General features: G+C 44.7%; 1 protein-coding gene across 1 annotated transcript in view; it reads left to right on the top strand.

The window, feature by feature from the left end:
* Positions 1 to 15,888, top strand: part of LOC147899438 (SNARE associated Golgi protein family) — a 68,922-nt gene that overhangs the window by 943 nt on the left and 52,091 nt on the right. Inside the window, exons 3-4 of the mRNA XM_087378344.1 lie at positions 74 to 541; positions 8,119 to 8,171. Of these exons, the coding sequence (XP_087234470.1) occupies positions 74 to 541; positions 8,119 to 8,171 (521 nt within the window). The remainder of the gene's footprint in view (positions 1 to 73; positions 542 to 8,118; positions 8,172 to 15,888) is intronic.

The following is a 15,888-nucleotide window of genomic DNA, read 5'->3' as shown; positions in this document are numbered from 1 at the left end:
TTCGAAGCTTTATGAATACTGAAACCTTTGTGTATTCGAAGGATAATTTCGTCCATTGTTCGAATGTTTGCAGTTGACTCACGCGAAGCGAACGCAACCAGGCCCCGGAAGACGCGGCTTCAGCTGGGACGGGCGTCTCCGTCGAAAGGTAATACCAGAGAAGTTCTGCCAAATGTGGAACAACAGAACTCCAATTTGGGTGTAGAAAGACCACTTAGAAGTGCCCAGGACACTGAGAACCAACCCGCACAAGTAGACGAAGATGAGAATCGTGCGGATGCGGTCAGACATACTGATCAGGAAGCGGAAGAAAAACTAGCGGAAATTGAGGCCACAGCTGTAGAGTCGAAATTGCAGGAAGAGCGAGATGCCAGCGCGAACGGGACAGAGGATGGTTTTATTTCGGGTGACACAGCTATGAAAGGAAGCATTTTAGCAGGGCTACTTTTGGTAGGAGTAGTGGGAGGATTTGGAGCTGTTAGCTACCTGTACAAGGATCAGATCAATGAGTTTCTCATCGAATTTGCAAATTTCATAGAAGGTTGTCTACTTAGCCCCTTCCTATATCTTTCCTACTCGTTGCAATGACGACATGTTGAATTGCGATTATATTGAAAAGTATAGAAACTGTCCAATTGTTTAGACTTTACACGCACACACTATCTTTGGCCAGAATTTATGAGAAAAGGTGTGAGAGGCTGTCCAAAGGGTACATTCTTCAGGAGTGTGGTATACATTAGCATTGCATGTCTTAAATCTGCTAGGTCTGAAAGATTAAAGTCAGCGTAGTTATGAACTTTTCTTAAGAGGATATGGTCCTAGCCCTTGATTTACCTTTTTTGGCAAAGAATAAACAATGTCATCAAAAGGAAATTCCCCATCATCAAGTCTGCAAGAGAGAGAGAGAGAGAGAGAGAGAGAGATACAACAAGGAGATCTTGTGCCTTTTTACGAGGCCCATGATTGCTTCAACTGAAGAAGCTAGTGTTTGGACTTACAAACATAAACCCAAAGTCTCAATGGGCCTTATGAGGCAGAAGAATGTACACATGTCCGTAGTGTATGGCTGTAAGCTCCTAATGTGGATGCATGAATCTGGGACTGAGACCTTGTATTCAAAGCCAGGTAGAGATACAGACTGCAAAGATATTCTCTTGATAAGCCGTTACAGCTGGAACATTTGCTCCTGACCATTGCAACGTTTTAGGGCACCGAGATCCAGTATGCTGTTTGGAAGCTACAAAATACATGAGCACACAATGGTCCCTTTCAAGGGTATATAGGCATTATAGTACCTTCATGAATGGAAGATGTATGGAAAAGGCCAATGGTTTCTCTTTATGAAAGACATGATGCAGGAACTTCCCTTGTGTGCAAGCACTATGCCTCCACCAGGGACTACATCTAATGAGGAAACTGTTAGGTTTAGGAGGGAAGAAAGTAATCCTAAAGGCCATGAAATAACAGAGTTCAACGTGAGCAAACACAGGTCACAACAAGCTAATTCCAAAACATTAATTGTGGAACGCTAGAAGAAATAAAGATTCGCCAAGACCAGTGAGCATAAGACTGTGATAACGGCCCTAGTGTTTCAAGGCTCACACACATGGTAATGTCATAACAGTGATGATGTTAAATGGATAGTATTGAAGCAGATTTCGTGGAGGGAAGTTCGGAGTAAAAACCTAAGCTATGTATGCTCTCTTTTCTTTTGGATGATTATACAAAGCAAACGGCATGATTTGATAAAAATCTCAGCAGTTTAGGAGGTTATCCCTCTTCATACAAGATGGTGTATAGAAAGTGAAACCCAAGGAATACATCTATGGGCTGCAAACCATTATTGCTTCAGATGAGAGGACATTATACTTGCATAATGTGCAAGAGCCAAAGAGATTGGCTGAGCTTCTGAGACAAAATACTGCAAAAGCAAAGAATATAGTGGGGACTAAAATGCTGCAATATTAGCCGGGACAGGAAGCCCCCAATGAGTCCCAAGTACTAGAAGTGAGTAGCAGAAATTCTGCTACAGTACCACCCATCCCAAGATATCCCTGTCATGGGAAGCAATTTGGGTATAGAAAGCCCTCCAAGAGAAAAAGGTGCTAGATATGCCACAAGGTTAGATGGGAAAGGTCAGATAGCCAAATAAGCTCATTACTGCTGTAATTGAGAGGAGAAATATGCTGCGAAATTGACTTGAGCTTAAAGCTCTAAATTTCAGAAACAACATCGATGTTTTTGACGGAGTGTGTCAATGTGCCATCAAAGCATAATGTCTTTTTTTTGATGGAGAGTGTCAATATGTCATCAAAACATAATGTGATGCGGGGGAGGGGGGTTGGGCAATGTTTCTAAACTTTTTGAATGTTTTCTGACCTGGAGAAGGTTTCAAGGATGGGGGATTCAGTTTGCTCTTAAAAATTTGCAAACTATACAAATACACCATGATCACTTGAAGAGTCAGGCATACGATGCCTGAACTTCAAGAGAGGACTTAGGCTACAGAATTTCAAAGTCTAATACATAAGCAGGGATTGTTTTAAATTTTGACAGCAGGGTTTATGGTGAAATTCAGCACGAGTCCGAAGATTATTGTTTAATTTTTTGAAAATGTGTCATTTGTAGGCTGCCATTTTTTGCAAAAGAAATTCAGATATGCAAATTACATCAGTTTTACCAGTGAGAAATAAATGGTAAACCCAAGTAGGCCCTTCAACTTTAAGAAATGGAAGTCACCTGCTCGAAGTCCCTGAGTGCTACAGGAAAATGTTGAGGTGGACCTGTATACACACCTTGTTCCATGCCTCTCTGTTATTACTGTGAATGCTTGGTTTTGGGGCTAAGATCATGTAAGCATCTAGACGTGCAAGGGTCTGTTCCTCTGAGCAAACCATAACACATAGCACTTCCAAACGTCTGGCACCCTGTATGTGCGCAGCAATGGGGCTGCCAAGGATGGCCTCCTTTGGCGTATGCCTAGGCTGTCATAGATGTCATGATTCTGTAGGTACATCCGTTACTATTTCCAAAGGTAGCCTCCAAATAGGTCTTGTCAACCTTCTGGAGCAGCTCGTTTTCTAGGTTTCTCTATATCTATTGTAACTTAGCTGACTAGCAAACTCACAGGTCTTTATCAAATCACAGCAGCTCTAGGCACCTCGAATTTCAGGTCCACAACTAGTAGTGAATGCTGGAAATGCATGTAAGTGAAGGGTAGCAATGATTCAGCTAGGAAAACACATGAAATAAGGGAGAGGAGAGAGAGAGAGAGAGAGAGAGAGAGAGGGAACTTCTGCTCATTATGTGAGCATTGAAAAGCCCTATTGCCTTCCTCCTTGCAAATATAATACTTGTTGGCCTCACAAAGAATTTTGCTTTTCCTCATCTGACATATGGGTTGGTACTTGCCTCTGTCCTGCAACAAACTTTGCCTTCATGGGCTGCGAAAACTTTCTGAACTTGCTAGGCGATTCCGTCTTGCTGCCCTTTGACCTTGATGTCTCTTGTGAGTTTCCTTTGAACCCAGAAACTTTCCCTTGCATTAGTGCATAAGCGGTAGTGGCATTCTCAACCAATTGGGACATATTGGAGACCCTTGTCTTCGTGCAGTAGTCCTGAATCTCCTTTGGCAACCTGCAGCAATAGCTTTCAATTTGCTCGGATAGCGGTACATGTTTGTAAGAATTCACTGGCAGTAGGGCTTCCCAAAACTTCTTATTGTAGTCCTTTAAATTACCCATGGTGGGGTTTGGCATTCCAAGTCCCACTCCCTGCATCTGTAGCATATTTCAAGTATTGCCCATTGTCCCAGGCATTCCTGTTTGCATTCCAGGTTGCATCCCAATGTTCGAGTACATCATATTGGCATTTGCGAGGGGCATTGCACCCATCATAGGTTGCTGGAAATTCTGCATTCCGGGCTGCGTGCTACCCATAAAGCTACATGGCATTCCGGGTGCCTCTGCGGATGGTGCCACCATTGCCTGAAAAACCGATCTCCCTCCAAAGTATCCTAGGTGCATCGTGGGCTGAGGAAGGGCTTGCTGTCCCTGATTGATTGAATGAAAGTTGTTGGCATTACCCACTATAGGGGTGAGTGAGGGCATCTCTGAAGGCTGTCCTTTGCCTCGGGATCTGGACCAAGGAAATGCCTCAGGATCTGGACCAAGGAACTGCCTCGAGATCTGGACCAAGGAACTGCCTTGAAATTAGCTGATTCTTGCCTCGTACTGCATGCCAAGCTGTCTGTACAGCTTTTGTCCTCCAAATGTGCGCCTGGTGTCCCTATGGGCCTATGGATACAGCCTGTACGGTAGTCGTACAACTCAGCTGCCTACCTAGGGAAATGTGCTTGCAGTTCGTACACTGTACGGATTGCCTTGGGAAGTGTGCTACTCCAAGTGTAGCACCCAAAAAACTAGTGCAGGTGCAGGAAGATGATGGGAGGTGCAAGCGTGCAAGCAAACATGAATTCCAATGTGGAAAAACAGTCAGGTGAAGCTTCTACAAGTGTGCAATGCTCTGGGGGAGCTTGGGAGGGATGGTAGGTTGGGGGAAGGGACATGCACACACATGCATGCCACTTGGCCCTTCTTTGAAGCTCTAACCCCCTTACCAAGGACAACATTGGTTGTCCTTGGGCCCTACCTTTAGACCCCTCTATAAAGCCTTTGCCTTGCCCCTAGGACCTAGTGGTGCACCTATACTTTGCCCCTAGGACTTCTAGGAAGCGTGCACTTCCTCTAGCCAGTCACTCACGGCCAAACCATTACTACACTTAACCTTGGTTAAGCTTAGGTTGAGTTACAAAGATACTTTACATCACTTTTCACGTCTCCGTAACAGTTGGTGTAGTACCGCACGTGAGGTGTTGAAGATCATGACCGTGGTCGTCGTTTGTCAAGTCTCTCTCCCTGCAAAACACCTCTACTGCCTCCAGATGCCTCTGTAGCCCCTTTGCTGGAGATGATATAAGCACTATGTCATCCGCATATAGCAATATCTATATCATCAAGTCAGCCAGCAGTGACCCCTCGCCTTCTAGGTGGTCAATAAAGGATGTGATCTCGTCAATGTAGAGGTCGAAGAGGGTTGGTGAAAGAGGGGTTCCGTGCTTCACTCCAATGGTGTCTCAACCCAATCTGGTAGATCCCTTGGGGCCTTAACTCTCCGTCTGACGAACTCGTATAGGCTCATCACCCCCCAAATCAAAACCTCTAGAATTTGCATCTCCTGAAGCCTCCTGATCATATGGGAGCATGGGACAATGCTGAAGGCCTTTTGGAAGTCTACAAAGCAAGTGTAGACTTTCTGGCGCCTCGATCTTGCCTCCTCAATGATGGCCCTCATAGTGAAGATGTGGTCAAGAGTGCAGTGCTATCGTCGGAAACCTGCCTTTCCTAGAGCTCGCTGCCCGTGTGCCTTTGTATGACTACTGATCTCCCTCTCCAGTAATGATCCATAGATCTTGGCCAAAGTGTGGCCATTCATCAAAGTGCGGTAATTCCCAACGTCCATGGGGTCTCCTTTTTTGTATATGGGCACAATGGTGGTAGTGCTCCTGGTAGATGGAAAGTTGTGACATACATTGTGATTGAACAACTCCGCTAAGATTGGAGCCTAGATGTCCTACCTACGTGTAAAATGCTTAGTCCATAGTCCCTCGTGATCTTGAGTTCTCCGGTTATGAAGTCGGTGAAGTGCGCCTTGTACATTTTGTGTAGTGAACATGTGACATGTGGTGCGCTTGGGCATGGAAGACATGTCAGGGGGCATCTGCATTGGGACATCGTAAAGTGTACACGCATAGTTGTACCAAACGCCTGGGTCCGTGATGGGAATAGGTGGTTTCCCCTCACACGATAGTCCCCATCCAATGATAGGGTCTCCTCCTTGGAACGATCGGATCACCTCCTCCATTCTGTGTGTGAGGAACACTCTCCTCTTACGACGTGTGAGTCGTCATGAAATCAGCTATGCCTATTGTGTCGTAAGGTGACCTGATGCTCGCTCATGTGTAAGGTGAGATCTCATCTCTCTGCACTTGTTATTATACCAAGGATTCTCGGGCATCGTCCCAGTTGGGGCATGTGCTGCAGGTCGGGTCATGGGGAAGGATCTGGCTGCAACGTCCTGTACCACTAAGACAAGGATATCCGAAGCCTGGGTAAGGTTTGCATCATCTCCAAGTAGATCCGAGAGTGGGAAGGATCTGGCCGCAACGTCCTGTACCAGTAAGACAAGGATATCCGAAGCCTGGGTAAGGTCTGCATCATCTCCAAGTAGATCCGGGAGCTCACCCGTGTGGGTGGGGGGCTCCTTGTGGCTGGCATGGTAGCCAAGATGCTAAAAGCCAAGTATGAGTGATAAGCGCCGAGGGGGGGGGGGAGGCATAGTGAAATCGTGTACTTGTGGTACAAAGGCGAAGGGACCCATCGATTAGTCCATTGTACTGGTCCCTCCACCATGCGGTAAGCAATTGAGCTTGCCAAATGAGGGCCATCTCTGGAGACTGTTATATATAATATAGTCGTGTACAGCTCCTAGCTCAAGTAGATGTCGCCCATACCTTGTCACGTGTGGTGCATCTGTTGAGTGTCTCCCTAAGAGCTCAGATTTAAAAGGCACACTTCATGGAAACCGAACTAACCATAGCTCCTTGCATTTACGTCTTTGATCCAAAATCACGCGTGGTTACTGTTCATTACTAATGTATATGCAATTTTCTTCAAATTTTGTGATGGCTTCTTTCAATACATTGGGTTTACCATGTGATAGCATGGCATCCGTGTTTTTATCAACTCAAAGCAGCATCTCAATGTTATCAATTGAAACTTTTGATTGTCCAAGCAATTATGCGCACGCATGCTTGCATGTATGTATGTATGTATGGATCTCTCTCGCTCTCTCTATATATGTGTGTGTGTGTGTGTGCGCGTGCACGCGCGTGTGTATGTATGTATGTATGTATACTAGGTCCAAGTAGGGCAATTCGAATTGACAAAAGTGAGACATCTTAACTCGCTCTCTCGCTCTCTTTCTCTCTCTCTTTACATGTTAGATAGGTTCGGTGATACAACCTAGCAATTGTGGGCCACACACCCAACAAATGAAAGTATTAGAACAAGAAAAACTTCAAAACTTCACAACTCTCTCTCTCTCTCTCTCTCTCTCTACACACACACACACACACACACACACAAACAAACAAACAAACAAACAAACAAAAATGAATGAATGAATGAATGTATATATATATATATATACACACACTGTTCTTTGCATTTCAATGTTCTAAAATAATTTTTAATCAAACAAAACATATTTTTTTAATGTACTAAAAAAACCTAGGTTTTTTTTAATCAATAAGAACATAAATAAAGAAAGAAAAGCGAAAGAAAACAAAAACATAGGATGCCTCATGAACCATAGGTCTATGTTGACATAAACATGAACGGGGTCTCATAAAAACCATTCAAAAGGTGATGGAAGGAAATGCACTGTTCAAAGTCACCCGAGGGGAAAGGTCCCATCTTAACCACATGAGGGATGAAGTAGACAAAAGTGAAGAGAGCACATCTGCTGACTATTAAAAAGCTTCAAAAACCATGATAAGGAAAATAAATGTCTAAAAACTCTATTTGATTCATCAATAAAACATCTAGAAGCCAATTTGATGATGGCCCAAACCAATGAAAGCATGAAGCACAGAGTTGCAAAACTACATCTCATTGGTGTTTGTTGCTTCCTTCTCACCTACTCCCGTTGCATGTCTTCACCGGATAGAGGTTTCCTTTGGGGGGGACACTTCTCTTGGGTAGTGTCTCGTGGAGGAGGGGTATCAGTCACCTTCTTGCTATCAATCTTGGAAATTCCTTGGGCTGGGAGCTTTTGGCCTTTTACTTGGTTCTGGCCATTAAGATAAGGGGTTGGATTGAGAAAGTGGGTGGGAGAGGGTGCAAGAACAAGGGCAAGGCTGAGTGGGTGAGGAAGAAAGGGTAGGATATGGGGATTAGGGGCAGGTGGGATGGGGTGTGGGAGTGGACAGAGCCTAAAACAATGGCATGAAAATGAGTGGAAGAAAACATTTTGATGTGTATTTGGTTTGTTGGACAGGTTATGGTGCTGCTGGATATGCAGTGTTCATAGCTGTATATGCTGGCCTTGAGGTATGACAAATTTGGAATATCTTTCATCATTTGCATGTTACCACTCTTTCTCTTTTTGGGTTCTAGCCACTAAATTTTGCATTTTGAACTAAACCTTTGAAATATTCCCTTGGCTAAAGGTCTCTCACTTAGACTAAAGAGAGAACAATGTTTGAAATGAAAATTTAGCATAGGGTTATCCTTCTTAGTGTTTTCGTTTGGTACTAATGCATATGCCACGTGGAGATTGCATGCAGCCTACATGGAGAATCAAGGAGCTCACACATGACTACCAGGTTTCTGCACTTAAGGCTAATTATAGACTTTCTTTTGGGCAGTATTTTGGCCAGTCATGTGGCTGAAATGGTCTGGCATCAGCCAGGTGTTATTGGCAGGCTTTGAGGCCTGCAGATTACCAACTAGGGGCCTGGATCTGGCTGCCTCCAACTTGGATGTGGACAGAAGTGGGGTGAGCTGTTCGAAGGGCTGGTTGGCCAGGTCCCCACTTAAGGCTGCTGGTCAGTCACTCTTTAGGGTTGGGGGGCCTACAGCCAGTCCCTCGTCACCTATACATATGCCCCTTGGCCCATTCTACCCTCACTTTCACTGAAGCCTCCTTGAAGGAACATAGAAGGAGAGGGACTGGTCTTATAGATAGTTGTAGACATTTACTTGGCTGCCTACATGAGCTTCTCTTTCGTATTGTTCAGTTCGCGTTTATGAAGCTTTAGTATGAGATTCTGGCAGGTCTGTCTTGCTGTGTATTTCCAGATTCAAGTGTTGGCTCATTCTATTGTCTTGTGTGCTCATAGTGAGCGAGATCTAGAGAGTTATGAGATCCCTTTCCGTTGTGTCATAAAAAAACAGAGATGGGGGTTGCTTGCAGTAGCCAACACTCCCGCAGTGGACGAATATATATAGCCTAGGAATCACACAATGTAAATCAAATCTCTCTCTGTTTCAAAGTGCACACTATTGTGTCAACGACTTTACCTATCCTCGTTATTATCGGTAGCCTAAACCTCTAGCCTTCGTTGAAACACTCACGGGCGATGGCTTTCTGTTATTCCACCCAGCCTTTTCTTAAAGGATAGTAAATCGTCAGATCCATACGTTATTTCATTCATACCTATCCATGAGACCCTCAATTCCCTAGATAGTTCTCCTTGCCAAATGTCATCAATTTAGCCTCTCCACTTGGTGCACCTTTTTACCCCTCTCTTGGGGCACATTAAAAACCACTTGCCCCTTGGCATTATTGCACATTTAGGTGCACCTAGGCCTTAGCACTCAGAACTATCTAGTCAATGCCATTCCGCCCTCACCTAGGACCTTGGCAGTTACTTCTCTTGACCATTTCAATTACGCACATTAACTATTACAAAAGTTGGTCATCTAAGAGAAAATGCCCACCGATCTATCCAAGGTCATGCTATCCCGGCTAGAGCATAACATTCCTTCCCTCTTCAAGCATCAGCGTCCTCGATGATGAAATCTGGGAAAGCTCTCCGTAACTGGTATACGGATTCCCAGGTAGCTTCCGATAGAGGCCGACCATGCCATGCAACCAACACCGTGGGTATCTTCCGATTTCGTATCTGCATTGTTCCTCGGTCCAGGATTCTTGTTGGTTGGCGCTTTGCAATATCCTCTATCTCCTGAAACAAAACCACACCTTCGATTAGTGAGTCACTTGTATGCAAAATTTTCTTTAAGCGCGAAACATGAAAAATCGGGTGCACCTTACACCTCTGTGGCAATTCTAATTTATAGGCTACACTGCCTATTCTCTTTAGAATTAACCACGGCCCACAGTATCGAGGTGATAACTTAGCACACTCTCTTGAAGTCAACGACTTCGAGTGTGAAGGAACTCTGAGAAAAACTTTTTCTCCTTCTTCAAATACTCTTATAGACCGATTTTCATCCGCATACACCTTGGCTCTATCCATAGCCTGACGGATATTAGCTCTCGCAAGTGCTAGCATCTCCCGCATCTGAACTACAAAGTTCGCGGCACTAGGCATTTTCTGAGGTACCCCAACTATAGTCGGATTGGCTGGTCTATAACCATAGTTCAGCTCAAACGGACTGAACCTGGTAGATGAATGTTTTCTATCATTGTAGGCAAACTCCAACAATGGCAACCACTTGTCCCATGTATGTTGCCTCAATGACACATATGCCCTCAGCATATCCTCTAAAGTTTGGTTGACTCTCTCCGTCTGACCATCCGTCTCAGGATGATCCCCACTACTCATTCCCAACTCAGTCCTTAGTGTCTCAAATACCGTTGTCCAAAAATGACCGGTAAATCTAACATCTCTGTCTGACACTATGGATCTAGGCAATCCATGCAGACGAAATATATGTCTAATAAACAAATCCGCCACTTGCGGGGCACTAACAGACTCTCTAGTCGGAATGAAGTGAGCCATCTTGGTTAGACGATCAACCACCACAAGGATAGAATTATATCCTCCTTGTGTTGCAGGTAGTCCTACAATAAAGTCCATGGAAATGCTCTCCCACTTACTTAGTGGTACTTCCAAGGGCTGTAAAAGTCCGGGTGGCTTCACCCGCTCGGCCTTACTTACCTGACACGAGAAACACCGTGTCACATATTCATGAATATCCTTTTTCATCTTTGGCCAAAAGAAATCTCGCTTCACGAGATCATATGTCTTCTCGACACCTGGATGTCCCGCACACGGGCTATCATGGCATTGTCGAATGACTCTCTGGCCTGAGATCATTCTGACTAGGCACTACAACCTTGCCATTTCTAACTAGCACACCATCCCTTATGGTATATCTTGCATAAGTTTGGCCTTTTCTGGATGCCAGGTCATCCTTTTCACTTTCCCCGGGTTTTAACACATGAGCCTTAGGCCATAAGCTCTGGACAAACTCGTCCACCTTTTTGAGTTTCTCTGTTCTCGGTCATTAGAGCACTCTCTAATACCGTGAAACTCAGGTTGTGCATAATGCGAGACAACGCATCAGCCACCTTATTATCTTTTCCTCTTCGGTACCGAATCGTTGGATTAAACTCTTGCATGAGCTCTGCCCACCTAGCTTGGCGGCCCCTCAAGTCAGGCTGTTTACAAAAATGTTTCAGAGTATCATGATCTACATCCACATAAAACTCTGAACCATACAAATAATGCCTCCATGTTTTCAAAGCATGGATCACAGCATACAACTCCAATTCATGAGTTGGCCAATTCCTTTGAGAGGGAGAAAGCTTCTTGCTTTCAAAGGCTACTGGCCTTCCCTCTTGAAGGAGGACTGCTCCTACCGCAATGCCACTTGCATCGGTTTCTAGGAACAACGGTTTCTGGGGATCAACTATTTTTAACACCGGTCCTGAGACCACAGCTTGTTTTATGGTGTTAAAACTTTCCTGTTGATTCTGTCCCTAAATAAAAGGTACTTTATCTGAGGTCAGATCAGTCAACGGCGATACTATTCCGGAATATCCTTTGATATGCCTTCTATAAAACTGGACAAATCCCAAGAATGATCGCAACGCGGTCAGACTCTGAGGGATTGGCCAAGTTAGTATCGCAGCCACTTTCTTCGGATCCATTTCTACCCCCTGTGGAGTAATTATGATTCCTAAATACTCAAGCCTAACCATACACAGTATAGTTTTCTTTTTATTCACATAAAGACTGGCTTTCCTCAAAGTACTGAACACTATCCTTAAGTGTTCACGATGCTCAGTAACACTTTTACTGAATATCAGGATGTCGTCAATAAAATGTACTACGAACTTTCCGATATACGGACGTAGTAAATCGTTCATAAGCATGACGAAGGTCGCTGGAGCATTGGTAAGTCCGAAGGGCATTACCAAAAACTCATAATGACCAAACCTGCTTCTAAAAGCGGTTTTATGCACATCCTCGGCTCTAATCCGGATTTGATGGTAGCCACACTTAAGATTTATCTTACTGAAAATCACGGCTCCATGTAATGCATCTAGCAAATCATCAATCCGAGCCATCGGATACCTGTGCTTAACAGTGATATTATTGAATGCTCTGTAATCTATACAGAGGCGAAACGTATTATCCTTTTTCCTCTTTAATATCACTGGCGAAGCAAAAGGTGATAAACTTGGTTGAATCTGCCCCAACTTGAGGTATTCTTCCAGTTGTCTACGCACCTCCGCTTCTTCAGCAAAACTCATTCTATAGGGAGGTCTATTCACGGGTTCTGCCCCCGGGATCAGTTCAATCTTATGTTGAACTTTCCGTTCCAGAGGTAACCCATAAGGTAGTTCATCCCTAAAACATTCAGAGAACTCCTCTGTTATAAGATTAGCCAGCTTGGCCATCTCACCACTTTGCGTAACATCAGTGCTAGCCGAAGAATCATCCACCGGCTCTACCGATGCTGTGCAAAGAAATAAAAACTCTACTTGAGCTTTTCTGATTTCCATCACGGAAACCAACGGTCCCTGAGGTATATCTTTTTCACCTCGCAAGACATAAAGCACTTCATTCATCTTGAATTGATATACGTGCTTTTTTCAATCAATGGCTGGATTCTTCCTAGAATGCCACGCCATTCCCAGGGCTATATCTGCATGAGCAAGCTTGGTCATTTCAAAATCAAGGTTCTCAGCATAGTCCTGAATCCGAAGCTCCAACTAGGTAACCCTTTGGTCCCATACTTCAGTTGAACTTCCATCTGCCATCCTGACTGCATACGCATAGTCAGATGGACTTGTTTTTAATTTCAGCCTCTTCACGAGCTTGGAGTTAATCACATTGTGAGTTGACGCTGAGTCAAACAACACAATGACATCATGACTGGCCACTTGCCCTTTCATTTTAAGTAACTCCGTATCATTGAAGGCCGTATACCCCGTTGCTGCGGGCTTAGATAGGATGTTATCAGGTGCACTCGTCACTAACTTAGCAACAGATACACATAACAAATAAGGTACTAACCTCTGAGAAGGTCCCGCCAGTTGCATCTGCATGTGTTCCGCATTGGGACTCTCCTGCATTTCTACGTCGCATTCAGATATTATCATATTAGCCGTGCGACGGTCTTTATTCAGTGGACAATCCTTCCACTGATGTCTCTGAAGGCAGCCGAAGCACAATCCTTCTTTTCTAGCTTTCTCTTTTTGTTCAGGGGTCAACGAGGACTTTGACCAAGCCCGGGCTGCCATTGGAGTTATTTTCCTTTTCACCCCAACGGTGGTACTTGTTTTTACTGGTCCCTCAACCGGCTTCACCTGCTTGGTTTGGCCACTTGGCTGCGAGACACTTGTCTTTGAAACCCATTTCCTCGGAAATCCCCCTTTTTTCGGGTACTCATACTGAGTCCCTGCCTGCACAAATCCACCAGATCTGCCTCTGGCATCCTCATAGTTCAAGGCTACTGCAATAGATTCATCTAGTGTAGTCACATATTTAGCCTGAACTTCCATTTTGATCTTGTCGTTCAGTCCATAGATATAGTCCTTTAACTGAACCGACATAGGGAGAGGGTCTGTTATTTTCATGACACATTCCCTGAATTTGTCAGTGTACTCTGCCACTGACAAGCTCCTCTGACGAAGATTTCTATAAGCATCCCAAGCTCGGGACTCTTCATCAGGTGGAAGAAAGTGTTTCTTGAATTCCGCTTTAAACCCTTCCCATGTGGTTGGAGCAACTTGATCCTTCTGTTGCTTTATCCACCATTTGTCCGCTGCCTCAATAAACAGGTGTGTGGCCTCGCGGATTTTCTTTAGATCGGATCTAATCTCACAAATGGCGAAGGCTTCTTCCCACTTGTGTAACCAAATCTCGATCACATCCAGAGCTGCGCTCGGTCATCCGACCAGCGTACTTCTCCGGTCTATAATTAGCGATATTAGGCACTTTGACCCTTGCGCGCTCTAAGGAATGTATATTGGGCTCTGGCTCTGCTGGAGCTTTGCCCTTATCAATCCTAGACGGTCTAGCCGACAAGGCTTGCACCATCTCCCTGATCTCATTTTGACCAGCATTCACTTGAAGCTGCTGGTTCATAATTTGCTGTAAAGCATCCTCTAATATCGAAATCCTACCAATCAATGTAGGTGCTGCATGATGTGACATCTGTTGTGTAGATTGTACTCTAGACTCACTAGGACTCACTCTTGAATTCTGCCCTTCAGCTTCCATGAGTTCACAGTGGAAGATGGGATTTAAAAATAAAAAATAAAAAATAAAAACCCAAATAACCAATATATACACCCTTCACTTCTGTCCTGCTTTCCTGTTTAAAAAAAAAAAAAAAAAAGGGCAGAAATAACAGGACCAATTGAAAACAAAAAAAAACTGTACGGGGAAAAGAGCTCCCTGATAAAATAATCCGACGTTGCGGAACCCAGGCGAGCGTTGCCTCACGAGAGAAACTAGGCAGCCCAGTGGGTGGAGGTCCAAGCCCGAAACGATGGCTCAGTAATAGATCTGCATCACCAGAGTCGCCCTTTATCTTCGCACGCAAGGATGCCAGCAGTTGCCCCAACGACCCCTTTCCAAAATGTATCGACGTCCGCTCGAATTCGACGAAGTCAATAGCCTCGTTTACCCGTCACCACCTTGGATTGCTTATCCACCTTAATCAATCGTAATTTCTTCACCACCTACCGTCCGTCTACGTAGCCCCTTCACGCACAACCTTCGTAGGCCACGGTGGCCATTAATTTCAATGCTCAGGCATGCGCGTCACTGGTGCTTCCACGACCCATCTCTGCTTGCTAACAACCAGCCATATTCCAGAGCGGAACAAACAGATTCGTTATGCGATGGTCAGCAGCTCTAATTGCAAGCAGGTCAAACAGCTCTCGGGTCTTCACTAAACTCTTGCTCGAGGCGATCCAACCTGAGCACGTCACCCAAAACCACACCGTCGCATAACGCAGTCACTTAGGCATCACTCTCTTCATCGAGCTCTATAGCTTTGCTTTTGACACCCAGGCTTGCTAGACGACGACAGGGTTGGAGGAGACAAAGTTCTTCGCCTTTGCTAGCGCCATAGCTCGACTCTCAGGATTCGAAGTTTACAGTGCTTCCCATCCACAAATTTCGTCGTAAATCAGGAATTCCCCCTTCATCCTCTAGCCTTGCTCTGATACCAAAATGTCGACGACTTTACCTATCCTCGTTATTATCGGTAGCCTAAACCTCTAGCCTTCGTTGAAACACTCACGGGCGATGGCTTTCTGTTATTCCACCCAGCCTTTTCTCAAAGGATAGTAAATCGTCAGATCCATACGTTATTTCATTCATACCTATCCATGAGACCCTCAATTCCCTAGATAGTTCTCCTTGCCAAATGTCATCAATTTAGCCTCTCCACTTGGTGCACCTTTTTACCCCTCTCTTGGGGCACATTAAAAACCACTTGCCCCTTGGCATTATTGCACATTTAGGTGCACCTAGGCCTTAGCACTTAGAACTATCTAGTCAATGCCATTCCGCCCTCACCTAGGACCTTGGCAGTTACTTCTCTTGACCATTTCAATTACGCACATTAACTATTACAAAAGTTGGTCATCTAAGAGAAAATGCCCACCGATCTATCCGAGGTCATGCTATCCCGGCTAGAGCATAACATATTGTGTGGGAGATAGATACAGGCACAGATCTTGATTGATTACACAGTAGAGTAGAACAGCAAAACATGTAATATAGATTGCTCCAAAGATGGCCAAAACCTGGTAGTCAAGCATGGTCAGTGTTCC

Source organism: Dipteris shenzhenensis, chromosome 8, assembly GCF_047967505.1.
Source record: "Dipteris shenzhenensis isolate YYH24624 ecotype China chromosome 8, Dip_SZ_1.0, whole genome shotgun sequence".
NCBI classification, from domain to species: domain Eukaryota; kingdom Viridiplantae; phylum Streptophyta; class Polypodiopsida; order Gleicheniales; family Dipteridaceae; genus Dipteris; species Dipteris shenzhenensis.
The sequence above is the reverse complement of the archived record's forward strand: the minus strand, read 5'-3'. Positions and strand labels throughout refer to the sequence as shown.